At 40.6% G+C, this 20138-nt stretch overlaps 1 protein-coding gene across 1 annotated transcript in view; it reads left to right on the plus strand.

Moving 5' to 3' along the window:
* Positions 1-20138, plus strand: part of CFAP54 (cilia and flagella associated protein 54) — a 288300-nt gene that overhangs the window by 140098 nt on the left and 128064 nt on the right. Inside the window, exons 40-41 of the mRNA XM_078150421.1 lie at positions 466-574; positions 14527-14679. Of these exons, the coding sequence (XP_078006547.1) occupies positions 466-574; positions 14527-14679 (262 nt within the window). The remainder of the gene's footprint in view (positions 1-465; positions 575-14526; positions 14680-20138) is intronic.

Consider the following 20138-nt stretch of genomic DNA (forward strand, 5'->3'; position numbering starts at 1 on the left):
CAAATCCTTATGATTCCAGGCTTTGGACTTCATGATGGTAGAGAGTAGATGGCCCAAAATTAAACACAGAGGAAGTTAATTCTGAAAAACATCATCAAGGAGAATTTAAATTGCGCCAAATTGTCCTAAATGACGAGGGGGGTGGGAGAACCATCCCACATGTTCTATGATTGCAAAGTAACAAAAAAAAAAGTAGCCTACATCTCCTAAATGTTTCAAATTAGATAATATAAGATAAATTTAGGAGAGCGAATTACACAATATTGGAAAACTATCCTCTAATTGCCATGTGTAATTTGTATAATGCTCTCCTCCAGCTGTACTCTACAAAATGAGTATGAAAAATGCTGTCGTTTGTTTGGGGGAGTTGATCATGATTGAATGCTGCCATCCTGGCTACCATATTAAGCATCATGTAATGGATGACTAAATAATAAACATTCTCTCTCTTTTTTTTTTTTAAAGATAAACCTACGCGATATCATTGGAAAACAGCCCCATCCTGCTTTTCGGCCTAGTGAGCCAGGAGGTTGTAGAGGCTTTATTGACTTTGAGCAGGATGCAGTTCATTCAGGTAAGGGTGGATTCCAGCCCCATACTTACTGATTCTCATGGAAGGCTCACCTTTCTCCTCCATTACTTCTACAGTCTGCTAGAACTTAATCTTACCTAATTAAAAAAGTTTCGAAAGTCCTTTTCTAGAGGTTTATTTGATTAAAAAATAATCCATTTGGCATTTACCCATCTGTCTTAATCTCATTAGTTTTGTTATTTAGGTTATAATAAACCTCAATTAAGATGGATTCTCGGGGAAAAAAAAGCAAATGAACTTTTATTGAATTTCTAAGATGAAAGGAAGTACTGCATGGTTAGAGATTGCCCACACCTTAGTGGTTTTCTTTTTTCTTTTGATATAGGGGAAAGGGGAAACAATTGGAAATGACCTTCCACTGCTGCCTGGGACCCCAGAGAGGTTTCTGTCCTGGTTTCCAAAGCAGCCCTGGTCCCCGTAATTAATACAGATTGCTTCTCCTGAAAACCCAAGTTTCCCTCTCTTCAGATTGTCATCTGAGGCTTAGGGCAGTTAGGGAACCTGTGACATCTGATTTTAGCTTTTGAGTCACTCAAAGAGTCGAGCTTCGAAGTTTGGGCCATCTCCAGTTTGAAGCCAGGAGGCAGTGAAAGGATAATATAGAAGAGAATAGAAGCTGGAATTGTCTTGAATTCTGTGCGTTCATGTACCTTCTAGTAATGGTTATGGATGTAGGGAAGGGGCACTAGGTAGACTTGCTTCCATATGAGTTCAAATTTAAGGGTTGCCTCCAGAAGTTAAACTGTAGGTGGGGGAGGGCTGGAGGAATAATTTTTAGTAATGAATAGAAAGACGACACCTGCTATTTTTTATGAATAATTCCTTTCAATTTGAAACAGGGTTAGATCAGGCAAACATGCATCTGTTAAGAATTTGTTTTGTAGCTTTGTGTTATGCTAGGCCCTGTGGATACAAAGAGAGAAGTGATATGGTCCTGGCCTTCATTGATTTCCGAGACCTGGGAAGCCATTTGCTTTGGGACCTGCCCACTGATTGTAAATGTGATTCCTTTTATTCCCTTGACACTAAAGAACTTTGAAGAGGATTTGGGTCAAGCAATGAAGAAACTCTTAATGTCATCAAACCAGCAGCTTTCATTTCAGGAGGAAAGTGAATTGAGATAATGGAAGTATTCTTAGCACAGGGCACTCAGCTGGTGCTTGTGGATAGACAGAGGCAGAGTCGTATTTATGCAAACAGAGCATTAGTACCAGTGAACTTGGTGAGAGGTCTCTGGCAGGATATCAGAGAATTCTGTCTTCCACCCCGGTCTCTCAGAGTGCAGAGAAGATCTTAATAGACTGGAATGATGGGTCACATTGAATAGAGTTAATTTTATAGGGAATAAAAGAAAATACCATAATTGTTTTTTTTTTTAAATCATGAACTACAGAAGCAAAAGGTGGGAGAGGCCTGGGGATTTCAGTGACTGCAAGCTCCAGCAAAGGGGCATGGTGGTGGGATTCAGAGATACCTGTCTGTGGCTGCCCTGGTAAGATCCTCGTTTAAAACCAACCTGGCCCTTTTAAATGTGTGCATGTATATATGAATGAGTGTGTGTGTGTGTTGGGTATGTATTTACGTGCGACTGTGTTGTGTAAGTGTGTATGTATGTATGACTGTGTTTATGTGTGTGTGTATGTGTGTGTGTGTATGTGTGAATGTGTGTATGTATCTATGTGAATGTGTGTGTATATGTGTTGGCTATGTTATTAGAATAGAATTTGTGACCCCATTTGGTGTCTCCTTGGCACATACTGGAGTGGTTTGCCATCTCCTTCTCCAGCTCATTTTACAGATGAGGAAACTGAGACAGAGTTAAGTGACTTGCCCAGGGTCACACAGCTAGGAAGTGTCCGAGGCCATATTTGAGTCTTCCTGACTCCAGGCCTGGCACTCTCTGTACTGGGGTGTTCCTTAGCTGCCCATCTGAAATTAACTTGTCCCACATTCAGGGAATCCTTGGATGACAAGATATATGATGTTATTTTGCTAGATTTTCCTTCTTGCAGGTACATTTATCATCTTAAAAATATGAAATTGTTTTCATCATGATGAAATGTGCACGTTGCCTTGATGGCATAAAAAATGTTCCTTGCTTTTTGGCCATATGATCACAAAATCATAGACTACCGGGGTTGCAAGGAACCCCAGAGGTCACTGAGCCCACCCCATACTGAGAACAAGGGTCCTCTCTATAGCCCTGGAGGCTCTGTTCTCTCATTGTACCTTCTATGATGAAGGCAGCCTATTCCATGGGTACAGCTTAGAATTACTATCAATGTGGGGCAGCTAAATGGCACAGTGGATAGAGCACTGGCTCTGAAGTCAGGAGGACCCGAATTCAAATCCAGCCTCGGACCAAACACTGGCCACTTACTAGCTGTGTGACCCTGGGCAAGTCATGTAACCCCAATTACCTGAAAAAAAGAATTATTATCAATGTTTTTCTTACTTTTTTTCACCAGACTTGTAATTCCTTTGGTGAGAAGCTCCCTTGACCAATGCAGGTCTCTCTGTCTCTATAACTTGTAGTCTTTGTGATTTTTTTTTTTTGCTTTTTTTTGTGAGGCAGTCGGGGTTAAGTGACTTGCCTAGGGTCCCACAGCTAGTAAGTGTCAAGTGTCTGATCTGAGGCCAGATTTGAACTCAGGTCTTCCTGACTACAGGTCTGGTGTTCTATCCACTCACTGCTCCACCTAGCTGTCCCCATAACTTCTAGTCTTGAGAGAGTTGCCTGTGGCCTGGAGGAGGGATGGGATTTGTCCCGGGTCATGCAGCCAGGGTCAGATGGGTCAGATGTGAGACCCGAACTCAGGGCTTCCTGACTCTGATCCCAGCTTCTCTCTCTACTAGGTCACATTGCTTTTAATTTTCCTTCTATTATAGCAGAAATCTGACTTCTCATGACTTCCACTTATTTTTCCTTTTCTGCTCTTTGGGACCATAGAGACTAAGTCTAATGTGTCTTCCATCTTACAGCCCTTCAGATAATTGAAGATTGGCATCATTCCCCCCTTACACACACACACACACACACACACACACACACACACACACACACACACACACACACACTACCCCATTCACTTGGAAAGTGCTAAAGGCTTTACTTTGCTTTTAACTTTAAATTTTTAAAAATGTTATCTAATTCTAAAATTGAATATTTGTGTCAGAATGAGTCAGTTGTAGGAGTTTGTTTCTTAGAGGAGAGGACATGGGAGGGAGAGAATGTTAATTTCTTGTTAGTAGAAATTTAATTTAAAAATTACAAAATGGTTGCAAAGATCAAGAAAAGGAAGTGTACACTTAATGAGGCTTTGCTTTTCTTTAAAAAAAAAAATCTGACAGTTTACTCATAATGCCTTACCCACAGAGAAAATCTGACATTCCTTTACTCCCTCCCTCCCTCCCTGTCAGCCCTGTAGTTCCCAGTACCTTGATGAAGACATTTCTCCTAAAAGATGATTCTATCCAAATGGGGCTTTTGGCAATAAGAACTCCCGTTTGTATCCTGGGGAAGTGCAGCTCCTACCCCAGAGTTCCCATGTGTCTTGTGGTGTGGAATATCCATGGGACTCCTTCAACTGGCCCCCAGGTGATAAATGCTCTCTCTGACATGTCTGGGGCTTACGTGTGAGCGTGGAGGGAACAGTCAGAAGGGTGAAAATGTAGATCCTTCAAGGATACAACAATTATGACTTTAAATCGTCGTGATATACCTCTAAACAAAATTTCATAGTGAATCTACATTTTGATTAATAAAAGCAAAAAAAAAGCATTTATGGAAATCATGTTGGTCTTCCAGAAGGTTAAAAGACTTTTCAAGTCTAGGAATAGGGGGAGGCTATGTCTTAGCCATTATGACAGATTCATCTAATCATAAAGTTAAAAAAAAATTATGCCTATCTTAGAAAACTATTTTTGTGAAAGTATTGGATTTTGCAGTATTTTGGTGCCATAGTTGAAAATGGACATTCTTGAACTCGACCTCTGCCAGGTGGTCAGTTAGATGACTAATGTGACCTATTCCTCCATTAACATCCTCCTCTGATGCCTCGTGGTGTGAGGTCAAGCTCTGGAGAGTCCTACCAAGCTGGAAAGGCTTTTGAGTACATGTCTCATGATGGCATGATGATATGCCATCCTATCTGGCTCCTACCCAGAGAAGGAAGAATCTTTTTGCCACTTCCACTCTTGAAGACAGTCTGCTAAGTCATAAATGGATTGCTATCTATGTCAGTGAAAAGACATCAAAAAAAAAAAAACCATGAATCCTCCAAGGAAGTTCTCTGTCCTGAGCTGCAATAGACTTAAAGAGAAAATGGTTGGAGTGTCAGCTGAGAATATCAACATAAGAGGAAGCTAGGAGGCACAGTGGCTGGAGCTCTGGACCTGGACCCTTACTAGCTTTGTCACTTAAACTGCTCTGTGCCTCAGTTTCCCTATCTGTGAAATATGGATAATAATAGCCTCCCAGGATTGTTAACTTTGAAGTGCTATATGAATCCTAGCTATTACCACCATCAGTAAACTAAAAAAGAGCAATTTTCTGACTCTTTCCCTCAAAATGTCGGTAACAGCAGAACCATGGTAGGGTTCAGTTGCACAGCACATATTTACATACTGGAACATGCCAATGTGCATGGTTCATGTGGTAGCATAGTAGCATGAGGTGTCCTCATATGTTGGGTAATAATAGCTAGCCTTTATATATTGTTTAAAGGTTTGCAAAGCACTTAACATGTTTCATATACCTGTAAAGTAGGTGCTATTATTAACCCCATTTGATGGTTGAGGAAACTGAGATGGAAAGAGGTTAAATGGCTTGCCCAGGATCACACAGCTAGTAAGTGTCTGAGGCAGGATTTGAACTCATGTCTTCCAGACTCAAGGTCCAATACCTTATGCGAGGTGCTGCCTGCTGTAGTAATGAGTCCTCCCAAATGCAGAAGGGAAGGGAGAATATGGAAATGGACATATAGACAGAAGGAAAAGGAGAAAATGGTAGTGATATGATGGCAACCGAGAGGAATGCCTGTTGTTCCATGGCCTTGGTATCCAGTGTGTGTGTGTGTGTGTGTGTGTGTGTGTGTGTGTGTGTGTGTGTGTACCAGCCTTAGTACCCTGGCGTGAAGAGGACATGATCTTGGCCCTGATGTGAGCCAGAGTCGGCCTTCACATGAGCCAGAACAGAATTCAGTTGGGAGACACAGGGCTGGGAAGAGAACGTGCAGGGGAAACTTGGCAGGTGAGAACCGCACCAGCCCGCCTGCGAAGGGAAGGGGCTAAGCTGGGCTGAGCGTCACAGAATCCAGGCTGCAATACCTTTCTTCTTTTTGATGACTTAATTTGCCTGTGTGTCTCCTTCTGAGATTGTGTGTGTGTGTGTGTGTGTGTGTGTGTGTGTGTGTGTGTGTGTGTGTGTGTGTAGGTGGCAGAAAAAGCTGTGAGTGGCTAACCTGGAGACCCAGTGTGCACACGTACACAATGCTGCTATTGTGTGTGGACACTTTTCCAACAATGTGCTTGCTGTTTGCCGCCTCTGCTGTGGCGTGAAGGCAGTTGTGGAGACGGGCACGCTCCCTCTCAAGAGTAAGCTGGTGTGCCAAGAACTCTCTGGCTTGATTTAATCTGCAGTTGCTTGACTTGCTTTCCTTAAAGGCCACAGGGTGGGCAGTTCTTCCTGGCTCAGAGTCCCACCATCTTCCCAACCCCAACCACGGGGACCAAGGACTAATCAGGAGTTACTATGTCAAGTGTGTCCTTTAACAAGACGCCAGAGCACGTGTCCCTAGCAAGGACCATCTTTGCTTTTCTCCTGGTGTCCCTAGCACTTAGCAACGGGCTTTGCACCTAATAAGCACTTAATAAAACTTGTTTTTTTCATTCATTTATTTATAGAACTGAGGAGGAAATACATTCCAGGAACAGAGAACAGTCTGGGAGACTGTGGAATGGTTAGGAAAGTCTGGCTAGAACTAAGTCAGTGTGAAGGACGGTAATGGGAAATGTATGGAAATGTAGCTTGGAACCAGGTTTTGGAAGGCTTTAAAAGCCAGGCTAAGAAATTTATATTTTGTCTCACAGGCAATAGAGAGTCACTGAAATTTTTTGGAAAGGGGAGTGCCATGAGGAGACCTGTCCCTTAGGAAGATGATTTTGTCATCTGTGTAGAGGATGGATTAGAGAGTGGAGTATCTGAACATAGGGAGACCAGTTAAGAGGCTGAGTCTAGGTGAGACACAACAGGGGCCCAATTGGCCATGTGAAGTGGAGAATAGGAAGCAGATGTGGGAAATGTTTTGGAGGTAAAATCAATAAGACTTTGTCATTGATTGGGTGTGGGATTTGTGGGAGAAGGAAAAATCAAGAAACAGTCAAATTTTGAACCTGAGTAACTGGGAGCTGGGTGGTGTCCTCAACCAATAAGGCCACTGAAAAAGGAGTGAGTTAAGGGGCTTATAGGCTGACCTTTGAGTCATGCTTTAAGGCCTGCACTTTACATCCATGCTTTCATTCGATTCTTGCGACAATCCTACCTGATAAGTATTATGGATATTATGATAACCATTTTATAGATGGAGTCTTTGGCTCAGAGAGGTGAGTTGATTTCCTTTTTGTCTTACAGTCAATGAACGTTTGAGATTAGACTGAGAAACATTTGTCTCTTTGGACTCCAAGCTCAAGACTCTTCTCATCCATCATTTTGAGAATGAGTTTACCATGTTGAGATTGAGTAGAAACATGCAGTTACTGACTGATGAGCAGCAAGCACTTTGATTCACAAGATCGGGTTTTAGGAGGGAGACAGGGATAACAATAGAAGGAATGATTGAAGGACAAGCTCCTGAATGAGATGGGAAAGGGATGTTATTGAGGAGGAAAAGAAGAGGGGATGGTCTTGGAAAGGAAGAGGGCCACAGCTCCCTCTAACACTGGAACAAAAAGGTGATGATGGAGGAAGTTTGGGAGTGAGAGGATTGGAGAAATATTATTAGCTGATGCAATTATAACAGAGGAATTCTTGGTTTATTGTTTGAATTATTTAGACTTTGGAAGGCTGTCCTTAACATTCTCTATTAGTCTAGATCCAGTTAGGGAAGAAAAATTCAGAGAAGACATGGGATCTTTTCAGAAGTGTTTGTCCCACTTTGTCATACTGTGATCATTTGAATGAACTTGGTGGATTTAGAATAAGAGGATGTTGTGGTGGTGGTGTTCAGTTGTGCCCGACTCTTTGTGACCTCATTTGGTGTTTTCTTGGCACATACTTGAGTGGTTTTCCATTTCCTTCTTCAGCACACATTACAGATGAGGATACTGAGGCAAACAGGGTTAAGTGACTTGCCCAAGGTCACACAGCTAGTAAGTATCTGAGGTTGGATTTGAACTCATGAAGATGAGTCTTCCTGACTCCAAGCCTGGTGCTCTATCCCCTTGAACCAAGAGAACCTTGGTTCAAATCTAGGTTCTTATTTTTATTGTATCATTGGAAAAATTACTTTACCTCTGCAGGCCTCAGATTTCTCACTTATAAAAAAGGGGTTATGTTCAATAATCTTTAATGATCGTTCCATCTCTATATCAATTTAATATTTGATTAAGATCTTGCTAATGGAGTGGGACAGATTAGTTATCAGTCAATAAATCCATAAGCTTTTATAAAGCATTACTTATGTGCCTAGAACTGTGTTGAGCTCTTGGGGCCCAAGGAACTGAAGGTGGGAAGAAAACCTGTGAACAAACAGGAGTCATGTTCTGGCAGAGAGCTCCTCTGGCATCCCAGGAATGTTGATGATGAATCCCAGTAGCTAGGGTCTCCCATGGTGTACTCCTTCCACAACAGGTCCAGTGTCTCCATCCCAGGGCTGTGGTTGGGCACAAGTCTCTAGGGAAGCCCATGACCACGAAACTCCCTCAGAACAAAGGGTTGGGTTTGCAAATACTCACACTGGTACAAGACCTGCTCGGTCTCCAATGCCTTGCCCACAGTGCTAAGACGCTTCTCAACTTGTCTCTGTCCTCTCCCTCCATCCCACCCCACCCCACCTACCCCCAAATTTAAGAAAAAGGCCTTTAAAGAGGGTCTAGTTTGGTCCCAAGTCAGTGACTGACACCTTCAGGATTATATCCCCCATTCTTTCTCCTCTCCTCACAGCACACACAGGCATGACCCCTTCCTCCACATTGGCTTCATTCTGTCTATACACTAAGCTCTGCCATAGTTTTCAGGATAAGATCTCTGCAATTAAAAAGGAAGCCTTCTGCCTTCTATCTTCAAGAAGGGTTTTAAAGCCCTATAAATCAAGTTATTACAACCATATTGACAATTGGTTGATAGAAAATTAAAAGGTAGGCAAGTAACTGGCAGGCCCAGAAAAGTTGAGCTCTGAGCTTGAGTAAAATAGGTCAGGGATGGATGTCAAGAGTTTGGGGAACATAGAGCTCTGACCTTGGAGTCAGGAAGACCTGAGTTCAAATCCGGCCTCAGACACTTGACACTTACTAGCTGTGTGACCCTGGGCAAGTCACTTAACCCCAATTTCCAGAAGAAGAAGAAGAAGAAGAAGAAGAAGAAGAAGAAGAACAAGAAGAAGAAGAAGAAGAAGAAGAAGAAGAAGAAGAAGAAGAAGAGAAAGAAGAAGAAGAAGAAGGAGGAGGAGGAGGAGGAGGAGGAGGAGAAGAGGAGGAGGAGGAGGAGTTTGGGGAGGGAAGAGCATTCCAGGCTTGGGCCCATTAGTAACCGCTGCACTTTGCAGCTGGGGTGAGAGAGGGATATGCAGTCTTAAAAAAAATGCTGGACATTCTTAATTAAAGACTTTTCATTTGTATTCCAAACATAAAGAGATGGATGAATTTATCTTCTCACAGCTGAGTAGAGGTCATTTTCACTGATTAACAACTTTGGGAGACTGGAAAAGCCTTCAATGATCACTGAAACTATAAAATGTCTCTTGGTAATCCAAATGAATTATTCAGAGATTTGTCAAGAGGAAAAAATTAAGAGACATAAACAACTCTGGAGAAGGGGGAATTTTTCCAATAAGTTTGAACAGAAACAATTCACCATATCAACTTTTTCAGCCTTAAGATAAATGATGAATATGACAACATAAATAGTTTTAATTAATATACATTTTTGCTGAATTTTATATTTCTGTGCAATTTAATTTTTTTTAATAAAGGTGATTGGTTAAATATATTGTAACTAAATGTGATTCCCAGTTTATAATTTGTAAGACTTCTCATAGAAATAAATTCATAGATTAAAATCGGTATGAGATCATGTCTGAAATCAAAAACGGCAGCAAGACCTCTATGAATAAGCTCTTTTTTAGAACTATTTTTAACTTCATGTCTGGAGTTATTTTCTTGTCTTTGGAGCCTGATGGTATTTACTTACTTTGGTAAGTTTTAATGCCCAGCTGGGTTGAAAGTTCACCCTTTTGACAGGTGTGTTTCATTAGTTTCTTTGTATGCTTCAGATCGACATGTACCAGTATTTTGGATGCACCGTGGATGCTGCTGAGTGTACTCACTTCTATTATTTCTTTGTGGTCTAGTCTCTCAGGAGCCTCTGGCATTTAAGCTTCAGTTTCCACATTGATGCAATGAGAAATATAGGAATATTTCTTATTGACCTCAATTCAAACTGTGAAAAATATCAGTGACTTTGGAATTGTTTCTGGATAGAGACATGACTTTGGAATAGTTAGTCAATCTTCTGGAGGAGTAGTACTACCGTGTGAGGTATTAACTAGAAAAGTTAACCACCTAGACTCTAACCATATTCTCTTGCATGACTATAATTTAATGTATAATGTCCAGGAAAAAGTAAGTTCCACAAAAATTCTTCCATGTGCCATGGTACATCAAAATATACTTTCTGTGGAATCAGGGGAGAAACTTTCAATAGTTATCAGGCCAAGTAATGCTGGGCTAGGCAGGAAAAGGCAATTTTCTTCCTTTAATATATGTTTATTAGGATGGGAAAAACTGGTTCCATTAGTCAAGTCAATGAGCATTTATTATGCGCTTACTAAGTGCCAGGCACTATGCTAAGCACCATTAGCATTGGTCTCTGCCACCAAATGTAATCCCTTAGATAGGAAGTCTCTTGAGACAGAGGTATCAGGACAAGGCAACCCCACACAAAGTATATTTTCACCCAGTTGCTTTCATTTGCCATGCAGAGACAACAATCACTCATTAATTAAATGATTATTTTCAAAATCCTCATCAGTTAACCAAGAAGCAAAAACAAATCAGTAAGCCCATGTTCAGCCTTGTGAGTAGGTTGTATTACTGTCCTCATCTCTGTTTTCAGTAAAGGAAAGAAAGTGGAATGGTTTATAAATGGTTTCACTTTAGGAAAGAGAAGGGGGATAGTTTTTTTTTTGACATGCATAAGGTTCCCCCTACCCTCCCCCTTTTTAGATGGATATAGAAAGGGAAGATTTCATAGTCTACTCCAATATATGATAATATCCTTCCTCACCCCTTTGTTATAATGCCAAGCTCTGGGACAAACACAGTTATTGTGTTCTTAAATGTTTGTGTCATATGGTTGTGTTCATTACATTGCAGGATAGAGAAAAAGAAAGACACACAGAGAGACATAGATAAATAGATAGATACATAGAGACATAGAGAGGGAGACATAGATGATAAGATAGCAAGGTAGATTGATGGACATAGACATTAGGAGAGAGATAGAGAAATAGGAAGACATAGACCTAGGGTGACAGAGAGACAGATAGAGAGACATAGAGATAGAGATGGATAGAGAGACACACAGAGAGAAATAGAGAGATAGGGAGACAGAGAAAGAAAGATAGATAAGGAGACAGATTTAGATTGGGAGAGATAGTGAGCTAGCTAAAGATAGAAAGAGAGAGGGAAAGATGGAGAGAGAGAGAGAGAGAATGAGAACGTTTACTAAGTGTTTACTATGTGCTAAGGGTTATATAAGTAGTAAAGAACAGAACTGCGGTTAATGTTAATAATAATGTTAATGTTTATAATAATAATAATATTAATGTTAATAATAATGTTAATAAGGAACAGAGCTGGGATTAATCTGATTGGCTCTGTAGTATACTATACTATTGGCTCTATAATGTGCTGCCTCTGCTGTGAACAAAAACTAGTTAATTCTGTCAGCCTTTGTTATAGTCATTTTTTATGACCCACACTGTTCTTCCAGTGTCTCTTTGGGTTACTGCCAAGAACATCGGATTTCTAATCCAAAGACCTAGCTGTTACTATCTGTGAGACCTGGGACAAGTCACCTGACTTTTCTGTATCTTTGTTCCCTCCTCTCTAAAGAGGAGGGTCAGAGTCTAGGGTATCTGAATGCTTTTGGCTCTAAATGACACTTCTACCCACTCTCAGTACTTCTGACCTCAAACTCAACACGTGTAAAATCACCATCGCCGAGAGATTTCCATTCATTGACTTTCCCCTTTCTGACAGAGAAACCACCATTCTTCCAGCATCCTTGGCTGGAAACCTTAAAATCTTAAAACATTTTCCCTTAACCCCTACATTTATCCAAATCTCCTCCGTTCTCATCATCCCAGTGTGTGTTTGATCTTCCTTTCAATTCCTATCACTGCCATCTTAGTCTTGGTTCTCATCACATCCTTCCTGGGTGATAGTAGCCTTCTCATTGGTCTCTCTGCTTCAAGATTGAAAATCATCAAAATTGTTCTTACATGTAATTGGGGAAAAAATGAAAAATCATTTTAAAAGATTGGAAATTACATCAGGAGTAATTTAGTTCAATCTATGCCAAAGGAAAAAAAAATCTCCTCTACAATAGAGGGGTCTTGGGCTGAAGGGCCACAAAACTCAATAAATAAAGATACAATACAACATAGAGAATGTTAATTAGTGGTCTTCTAAGTCAATATGCAGCCCACAGGCATCGTTTTCTGTTTGAGTTTGACACTAGTTCTCTACAACAGAAAAGTCTTCCTATTTAGGTCCCACCTAAAGACCTTAAGTAGCAAGAAATCCACTACCTCCAGGGGCAGCTCATTTCATCTTTATGAGACTCTGCCTGCAAGTTTCACCTCTACATGAAGTTAAATATCTCTCCCTAGCTTCTATACATTACTCTTAGTTTTGCCTTCTAGGGTCAAGAAAAAGACATCTAAGCCCCTTTCTGCATGTCAGCCCATGGATAGCTCTTATACCCTGCCCCTTGCCATCTCTTCTCTGGGCTAGACATCCGTTATTACTTTAATTTATCATTGTATGGCTTGGTCTCCACCATTTTGGTCATCAGCCTTTGGAGAACATGCAGGTAAGGATCCTTCCTAACATGTAGCACCTGGAATTTCACATAATATATACCAGATGTGGTTTTCCTGGGACACAGTCCTGTGCAGGACAATCACCAAGCTCATTCTGGATATCAGGCCTTCTTTAATGCAACCAAGAAGACATTAGCTTTCTCTGTTGATTCGTCCTGAGTGGGTATGACCCTAAGACTTGTAGGTCTTTTTCACATGGACTTTTTGTCCAGTCTTGCCTCTCCCCATCCTGTACTTGTGTAATTGATTCTTTGAATTGAACAAGAGCTGTGCTAGTAATGTTTTACAACCAATTCTTCCCAACCCTGCCACATGAATACAATATCATTAGCATTTCCTCCATCACTAAGTCTAATAGCAATGGTGTCAAACTCAGATAGAAATGGGGGCCAATAAACTATACATGAAGATCCCTGCTGACTTCATATTAGAAAACCACATATTAATTTTATGTGTTCTAGTGTATTTTATTTGTTTTGTTAAATATTTCAGTTAAATTTTAATCTGTTAATTTTAATCCCTTAGGAGTGTGGTTTGACACCTTTGTTCTAAACAATCAACGAAACACAAATCAAACAAAACTCAATCAAAAGCTTGTATCGTAGCATTTGCTATTTTCTGAAGTGTAAAGGCTCACAGTGAATATTTAACACTTATCTCTCAGCAACCTGTCTCCTGCACAGCCCTGCTTTAAACCCAAGTAATTGCATAGTAGGCCATGGTGATACCAGGCAAAACAAGGTGAATGCTGACCTATCAGGGCCCAGAGTCACAACGGTGAGGATCCTCAGTTCTAACAAGGTTTGGAGATGTCTTGGAAGAGAATCCGTATATGATAGATTTCCACCTCAGTGTTCCCCAACTCTCTACACCAATTCCTCACCAAAGTTCTTCTTTCTAACCTTTTCCTAAAATTTGTCCTCCCCAAATCCTCTTCTATATCCTTGGTTATTTGCATAACCCTTCATTCCATCATGTTCTTGACTTTATTTTCTTCTGGATTCTCGATCTGCCAAGAGCCCTCATTTTCTTTCCTTAAGAAAAGAAAAACACTTGTAAGTCCACAAAGTTTCTTTGTCTCTTCCTATATTCCCTTCACCAAGACTCCCTTGCTTTGAAAAGATTACTTGAGTTTAAAAAAAAGATGGTTTCATCTCTTATGATTAACCAGAAAAGAGGAACAGTAGACTTCATAATGAAGATAGTTAAGATCTGAGCTTATTTGCATTTCATAAGAATCAAAAGAATTTTCCAAGTTTTTGAAATTAATTTTTAATTTTTTTTTAAATTTTGGCTAGGCAATGGGGTTAAGTGACTTGCCCAGGGTCACACAGCTAATAAATGTTATATGTCTGAGACCAGGTTTGAACTCAGATCCTCCTGAATCCAGGACCGGTGCTCTATCTACTGCTCCACATAGCTGCCCCTAAAATTAATTTTTAAAAAATCTAGCAAAGTAAGTTTCACTGTTGAATATTGTTGAAACAATTATTGGCAGTCCAGGGAGAGAGTATTGGTTTGGGGAAGGAAAAACACCTCATCTATAAAACAGAAGTGGCTGATAACTTGGTGGTATGCTTCCTGTCCAATAATCCTGTGTTTTCCTTTTAGAAATCTCCCAAGCGAACAGACTAGTGTCTGTGCCCCTGAATGTGAAGGAGACTTTGAGGTACTTTAGAGAAACCTTGGGGAAATCTAAGTACCACAACAGGTCCCTGAGATACAGCAGAAAGTTGCTCACTTTATTTCTGGCCAGCACACAAGGTAAAGTATTCACCAGGGGAATCAGAGTGATCCTCACTGAACCATTAGCTGAGTGTGACTAACATCTTGGTGGTTCCATTGGCCAACCATCCTCCCCTATCTGTCTGTCCCCATCTTGTTTCCCCCTACTTTCCTCTCCCTTCCCAGCTGTCACCTTCTGCATGCCTCTGTCATCTTTGTATCTTCTCTGTCTACCTTCCCTCTTTATCTCTTCCTCCTTCCTTCTTTCTGGTTCCCTCCCTCCTCCTCTCTCTCCTTCTCTCTCTCTTTCTCTTTCTCTCCCTCCTCTTTCTTCCTTCCTCCTCCTCTCCTCCTCTCTCCCTCTCTTTCTCTTTCTCTCCTGCCTCCTCCTGTCTCTCCATATATCATTTCCTCTCTCTTTCTTCTACCTCCTTTCCCTCTTCTCTTTCTCTCTCTTTCCCTCCCTCTTTCTGCTCTTTTCTCTCCTTCTCATTCCCTCCTCCCTCTTTCTTTCTCTCTCCATCCCTACCCCACCTCCTATCTCTTTCCCTCACTGTGTTTCTGATCACTGATCTGCCACTTTTTACCGCTCTGTTTTCAACCATCCATCTATTTGTCCTGTCATTCCTTGCCTGTTCTATTCGCCAAACCCTACACTTTCTTCACCAAACTTTCTCTCCTACAGCATATAGCTGGGTGTATTGCTTAGAGTAGGGCCTCAATCAGTATTCATTGATAGATTAATTTACTGGTTGATTCTGTCTGCCTTCTTTGTCACCCTCAGAGCAAGTAATTGAAAATGAAGTTGCCATTGATGAACTAATAACACTCTGAATCAATTATGTCCTTCCCCCCCCCTTAACTTCCTGAGGAGTTCAGAGTCAGGAAAATGGTTGTGCTTTAAAGTACATGTGTTTTAAATTTTCCTACAAGACCTGAAACAATGATTTGGTGATTTCCTTTTCTTCACAGCAAGGGCTTTGCCTTCAGTGGTTATCTTGGATTTAATAGTTCTTCTTCCTTCCTATAAATGCATAGATCTCTCAAGCCATAGCAAATTAATGAATGAATGAAAAAATATTCATTAAGTGCTTGCTCCATGTCAAGCAGCCAGGATACAAATAGAAAAGCAATCTGTTTCCTGCTCTCAAGGAACTTACATTCTGATGGGAGAGATAATGAATATGGGAGATTTTAGCTGCATGTCATATGGAAAAGCCTCTATGGTCCCTAGACTGCAGCAGCAAAGCAGATTATAATGTATCTTCTTCGTTTCCATTGATAAAACCATAACATATCTGATGCTGAGCCATTCTACGATGCCAAGGATCAGGTGGTGAAAGCTTTTTTTTTTTCTTCAGTTCTTCAGTGAGCAGTGGACGGAGCACTGGGAAATTGTTATTATTGTTCAGTTGTTCAGTCATGTCCAGCTCTTCATGACCCCATGGACCATAGCACAGCAGACCCTCCTGTCCTCCACTCTCTCTTGAAATCTGTCCAAGTTCATGTTCATTGTTTCCATGACACCATCTATCCACCTCATCTTCTGCTATCCCTTTTCCTTTTGCCTTCAGTCTTTCCCAGCATCAAGGTCTTTTCCAACAAGTCCTGTCTTCTCATTATGTGGCCAAAGTATTTAAGCTTCAGCTTTGGTATTTTAACGTCCAGTGAATAACCTGAATTAATTTCTTTAAGTATTGACTGTGATCTCCTTACTGTCCAAGGGACTCTCAAAAGTCTTCTCCAGCACCAAAATTTCTGTGGCGATAACTTTCATTATAGTCCAACTCTCACAGCAATACACTGCTGCTGGGAAAAAACCATAGCTTTGACTGTATAGACCTTTGTTGGCAAGGTGATATGTCTGCTTTTTAGTCTGCTGTCCAGATTTGCCATAGCTTTCCTTCCAAGGAGCAAGTGTCTTTTAATTTCATGGCTGAAGTTGCCATCTTCAGTGAAATTTGAATCCAAAAATATAAAATCTGACATTGGTTCCATTTCTTTTCCCTCTATTTGCCAGGAATTTGTGGGACCGGTTGCCAAGATCTTAGCTTTTTTGAGGTTGAGCTTTGACAGCATTTACTCTCTCCTCTTTCACACTCATCGAGAAGTTTCTTAATTCTTTACTTTCTGCCACCAGAATGGTATTGTCTGAATATCTGAGATTGTTGATGGGGGTGGAGTCAGGAAGACCTGAGTGCAAAATCTAGGGTTTGCTTCAGTTTCCTCATCTGTAAAATGGTGATAATAATAGCACCTACCTCCCAGGGTTGTTGTGAGGATCAAATAAGAAAATATTTGTAAAAAGTGGTCCATAGTAGGTGCTGTATACATATCAGCTATTATTATCATTACTATTATTATGAGGATTAAATGAGATAATGATTGTAAAGCACTTAGCACAGCGCCTGGCCCCTAGTCAGTGCCATATAAATGTTAGCTGTTGATGCTGCCACTACTGCTATTGCTGTTGCTACTGTGGCTGCTACTGCTACTTGCTGCTATTATTATTATTATCATTCATTGGCTGTAGCTGCTGAGGAAGTGTGAGCACCTTCAGAGAGGTGCCGGATTGCTCTGCTCTGTAAGGCCTGTCAGTGCTGCATTGAAAGCAGGAACAAACGGTTTGGGGGGGCACTACTCTTTGCTAGTATCTTGGGCTCTAGACATGCATCAAATGCAACTCCTCCAAGTTCTGGGGTCTTGTCCGATATGCACTAAAGGGAGATGCGGGGGGCCAGAATTCCCTGATTCTTTCCAGCACTATTGACAGGCTGCTCCCAGGTATGATTATGGTTTCATTTGGGGAGCCTGCTTTCTCTGTGACTCCAGAGGTCAGACCTCAGATCCCAGGCTTACAACAAACACCTGATTTCCATGCCATTTAATTTAAATAAGCATATTTTGTTATTAAAATGAGGAGACGTGGATCACTTTCAACTCAACTACAAGTTGAATAGATTTCTTCAGAGCAACTCTTGAAAATAAATAAATTTCCCTTGTGAAGATCAATACATTTCTTCATTAATTTTTAAGTTGGCTGATGGCTTATGAATCTAATAAGGGTAGGAAATTTTAGTATCCACCAGATGTTTGTTATGACCTCTGACCCTGTTTGCTTATCTGTGGTCAGTTCCTTAATGACCAACAGTGGTCCGTAGTATGACTGCTCTGGCCTGTGATTTCACACTATAGGTCCATTTGTCCATATGGAATTGACCTCTATAGCTTTTCCAGCAAAAATCCAGGGGACTCTTGCAGAGAGGAAATCTCCTCAACTACTAATAAATCTCCAACACTGTTTTCCATGTCATGGCCATTGTCATAAAGTCAGTGTCCCTTTCTGCAGCATATTTTGTGTGCCTACCTATTGGACACAATAAAAATCATTCATTTTACCTTGTCCTAGACTTAATATCAAGGCAGAAGCTCGAAGCAATTTTCCAGGTTTTCAGGCCAAAAACCCAAGACAAATGTTGAGTTGATTTGAGAAGAGTTTGGAGTTACTTGGTCGGTTGTCATAGATTGTTACTGCATTTGTCTCTCCAAAGCGTGGCCTGTTTTTGTAGGTGGCATGGTAGAGGAATTGGAACTGGTTGGTTTCAATTTTTATATTAGCACAAAGCTAACAGTCATTTATGAGTCATGTTGCTTGTCACTTTTCCCCCATCTGACCAGTGATTTATTTGGAATAGGGAACTCCTATACCAATTTAGGTCAGCTCCTTCTCTGCAATTTGTAGGCTCAAGACAGTGGCTTAGTACATTGTGTGGTGACTTGTCTAATGGTCAAACAACCATTATTTGTCAGAGACAGAACCTGAACCCAGGCCTTCCTGATGCTAAGGTTGGCTTTCTGTCCACCTAGCTTCCTGCTTCTCATCCTGGCCCTTACAGGGCTGTCATTACCAGAGTTTCATTCTAATCCCTACAGTATCAGAAGAGTGCCATCAGGTAGACATAGAACCTGATATTCAAGATGGTGGGTTTTCATTCTAAGCCTAAACCACAGATTCATAATCAACTGATTTTCATGCCTTTCAATGTACAAAAATATCTCACCATTGAAAGCAAATTCACATCATCTTCAGTTCAACTATTAATTAAGAAATTTTGAAAAAAAATTAAATTCCCAATATATAGGTATGTAACTTTCTTCACCATTTTTTTTGGTCTCTTTAGGAGCTAATTTGTGCTCTGAATATTGTTGCCAAAACCCCTCCAATAATTTATCCTCAAATTTCAGGCTTGGGACTTTTCCATTAGCCCATCATATAATGGCCAGAGCACCATATCTAGAATCAGGAGACCAAGGCCTGAATCCAAAGTCTTCTGGTTAGCTGCCTCTATGACATTGGGCAGATCATTTACCCTTCAGCCTCAGTTTTTTGACTCCCAAGTCAGGGGTGGGGAGACGTGACTGATCTTGGTGGTCCCCTTCAGCTTTCAGTTCTAAATCCTATGATCACTTTATGAACCTTCATTAACTACTTTCTCAGCTGCTTTTTGCTTATTTCTCTTAAATGACTTTTTCCTTTCTTGTCCCATTTTTTTCATGAGAGCTAAATCTCTCCACCTCTTTTTCCAATCTTTATCTCCACCTCCCTCTATCTATCTTTTATTCCCAGAGCTTCTGCAAGGTATTTCTTGCTCCTTTTTATCTTCACACATCAAGGCAACAAGCTTTGATTAAGCATTTACTGTGTGTATGGCTCTGTGCTAATAAGCCCTGGGGAATCCAAATGGAAGGCAAAAACAAAGAACAAGGTCATATCTGCTAAGTAGCTCATAGTCTAATGAGGAAGACAATATGCAAACAGCTATAAACACACAGGATAAATACAGGGTGAATTGGAGGTAATCTTACAGGGAAGGTGAGAAGCACTGTGGGTCTGCTTTAATCTAAAATGCTTATTGATCATTTAGAAGATTGGTTTCCTATCAACTGGCCATTTGAATGAACAAATGGATGAATGAATGAATTAATGAAAAAAACATTTAAGTACCTATATGTGCTAAGGTAGTGCAGTAGATAGATCAGTGAGCTTAGAATCAGGAAGACTTATCTTCCTGAGCTCAAATCTGGCCTTAGACACTTACTAGCTGTGTGTCTCTGAGCAAGTCATTTCACCCGTTTACTGCCTCAGTTTCCTTATTTGTAAAATGAACTGGAGAAGGAAATAGCAAACTACTCCAGTATCTTTGTCAAGAAAACCCCAAATGGAGTCACCAAGAGTTGGACTCTATTAGAAAAATGGCAGAACTGAGCTGATGTGCAAATCACTGTGTCAAGTCATAGGGATACAAACAGAAAAATAAATTTGGTTGGAGTTACTAGTACTTTTACAAGGTTGCTATTGGGAGCTGGTATTGCTTGAAAATGTTTGTAAGAACTCTGCTGTTGAGTATTTTGTCTCCTTTCAAACTATCTGAGAGAAAAGATTTAACATTATAGCATATCTAACAAGAAAGCAGCAGATTGATCACCAATGCAAGCAA

The sequence above is a fragment of the Phascolarctos cinereus genome, unplaced genomic scaffold, assembly GCF_003287225.1.
Source record: "Phascolarctos cinereus isolate Bilbo 61053 unplaced genomic scaffold, phaCin_HiC Scaffold_1;HRSCAF=81, whole genome shotgun sequence".
NCBI lineage: Eukaryota > Metazoa > Chordata > Mammalia > Diprotodontia > Phascolarctidae > Phascolarctos > Phascolarctos cinereus.